Below are 2,221 nucleotides of genomic sequence, written 5' to 3' on the forward strand. Positions count from 1 at the left end.
ACACACACACACACACACACACACACACACACACACACACACACACACACACACAAACACACACACACACACACACACAGAGTAGGACTGCATTGCAGTTCTTGTTAAACTTAAAAGTGAAAAGCAAAGACATGTTTGTGTGTGCCTTTCTCTTCATCCAATCATCAATCCATATATCCAGGCATGCATATATGCTATACTATATTATTGTGTGTGCATATGTGTGTGTATAAGCACACACACACACACACACACACACACACACAGAGTGATAGATAACAGAGATTAAAGAAATTTTGGCTTATACCTCAGTAAGCACTCCATATGAAAAATCCTGGTTAACAGAATGTTAAGTAAAGAAAATGAGAATCTATATATATTAAAAATTACAGCTGGACCTTTCACATAATGTCATGTTTGAGAAGAAATGCCATCAAGCTGAGCAAAATCTCAGTTGTGGCAGATACTAGAGTCACGCAAATTGGCACCCATGCTGGTGGCATGTAAAAGCATCCATTATATTCTTGGAGTGGTTGGCGTTAGGAAAGGCATCCAGCTGTAGAAAACCATACCAAATCAGACTGGAGTCTGGCGCAGCCTTCCAGTGTGCCAGCCCAGTCAAACCGTCCAACCCATGCCAGCATGGACAACAGACGTTAAATGATGATGATGATGATGATTGGTCTGAGGAGATTCCCAATCAATTGATTGGTGCATTTAACGCAGAGTATAATAATAATTAGATGAAAAAATGAAGACATTGTGGTTGCATTACATCATTCAAGTCTTATTTTGAATGGCTGGAGGAACCATATCATCACAATATATTATTTGTTTGCATACGTTTATGTAAATTCACTCAAGAATGAATGAATAAATTAATTAATTAATGAAATATGGAAACATTTATTTTTCCACTATTCCCAGTAGACTTTAAAGTTATTTTGGTAGAGTCTTGAAGTTTCCAACAACATATACAGTGGTAGAGGTGGAATATCAGAATTAGAAACATCAAGTAGTCCCCCTGTGAAGATAAGGAGATTGTTGGTAAACGACAGGTTAAATTACATTTTTTGATTGACTATGGACTAGCCACTACCACAGCATATGACAGGTCAAAATGTCACCAATTTTAAAAGTATGCTAAGATAGCGTTTAGAGTAAAAAAGGGAACTTATTAATTATTATTATAATCACAAAATGGCAGTAATGGAGGGGTAGGATATATATACGAGGAAAGATTAGATTCTTTGGTAACTAAATGAAGAAAGATGGTAGGTGGATTTCATTCTAATGGATGGATACAGTAAATTATTTCCTACTTCTATAGTTAATTCTAGATAGTATTAAGTTTACTACAGATAAATTGAATTAAATTAGGTGCGATAGTTAAGGATTAAATTAAAGATTAGTTAGACTTTAGTGAGTTATTTATGCAGAATAAGTACGAACAATGGATTAATAACTTGTACTTATCAATTAAATCTATAATTTAGAATTTTTAGCACCTCTGCTGAGCACAAATAACAGCTACCCCCCCCCCTCTGTAAGGAACAGTACTTCCAACGAAAGACCACAAGACAAAGTAGTCTATATTTTTCCCCATTAAGACACACAAAATCTGTTACATGTGCTTTATCGTTATTTCTTAACTGTACAATCTATCATGAAGTGTGAAAAATTCTCATCACACTTTTGAAAATTGGTCACTTTTATGATTCTACTGATTGATGTGAATTTGTGTTAGGGATCAGGTCACATGTGTATTAAGATCTTTTGATAAATCACAATAGACAGTAAAAAAAAAATACAACAAAAAAGTAAAATGAAAAACTAAACAAAAAGTAAGTGTAATGCTTTTTATGTGTTTTTAAATAGCTAAAAGAATTCTTCAATGATGTAATTGGCACACACACACACACACACACACGCACACACAGATGCACACACACACACACTCAAACACACACTTTTACTTATGCTCACTCGCATACACTTTATTCGATTAATTTATACACATGCATATGTGTATATGTACATGTATTGTTTATTTTCGAAATTAACGTTTTTAAATATAATTTGCTTTTAATATATGTTTATTTATTTTTTTTTACTTCATTAATTATGTTCCTTTTTTATTTGTGGTTTTTAACAGCGGACAAAATCTGTGAGTTGTCTCCCGCAAAGCCTGCAGATCCTGGCACACGTATTAACCTAGATA

General features: G+C 33.9%; 1 protein-coding gene across 1 annotated transcript in view; it reads left to right on the plus strand.

Annotated features, from left to right (window-relative positions):
* The window catches only part of LOC106869935 (ras-related protein Rab-5A), a gene marked incomplete at its 3' end in the record, with an annotated part of 27,859 nt that extends 25,639 nt beyond the window's left edge, over positions 1-2,220 (plus strand). The window contains exon 6 of the mRNA XM_014915870.2: positions 2,156-2,220. Within this exon, the coding sequence (XP_014771356.1) occupies positions 2,156-2,220 (65 nt within the window). The remainder of the gene's footprint in view (positions 1-2,155) is intronic.
* Position 2,221: the final 1 nt, after the last annotated feature.

This window comes from Octopus bimaculoides, chromosome 10 (assembly GCF_001194135.2).
Source record: "Octopus bimaculoides isolate UCB-OBI-ISO-001 chromosome 10, ASM119413v2, whole genome shotgun sequence".
NCBI classification, from domain to species: domain Eukaryota; kingdom Metazoa; phylum Mollusca; class Cephalopoda; order Octopoda; family Octopodidae; genus Octopus; species Octopus bimaculoides.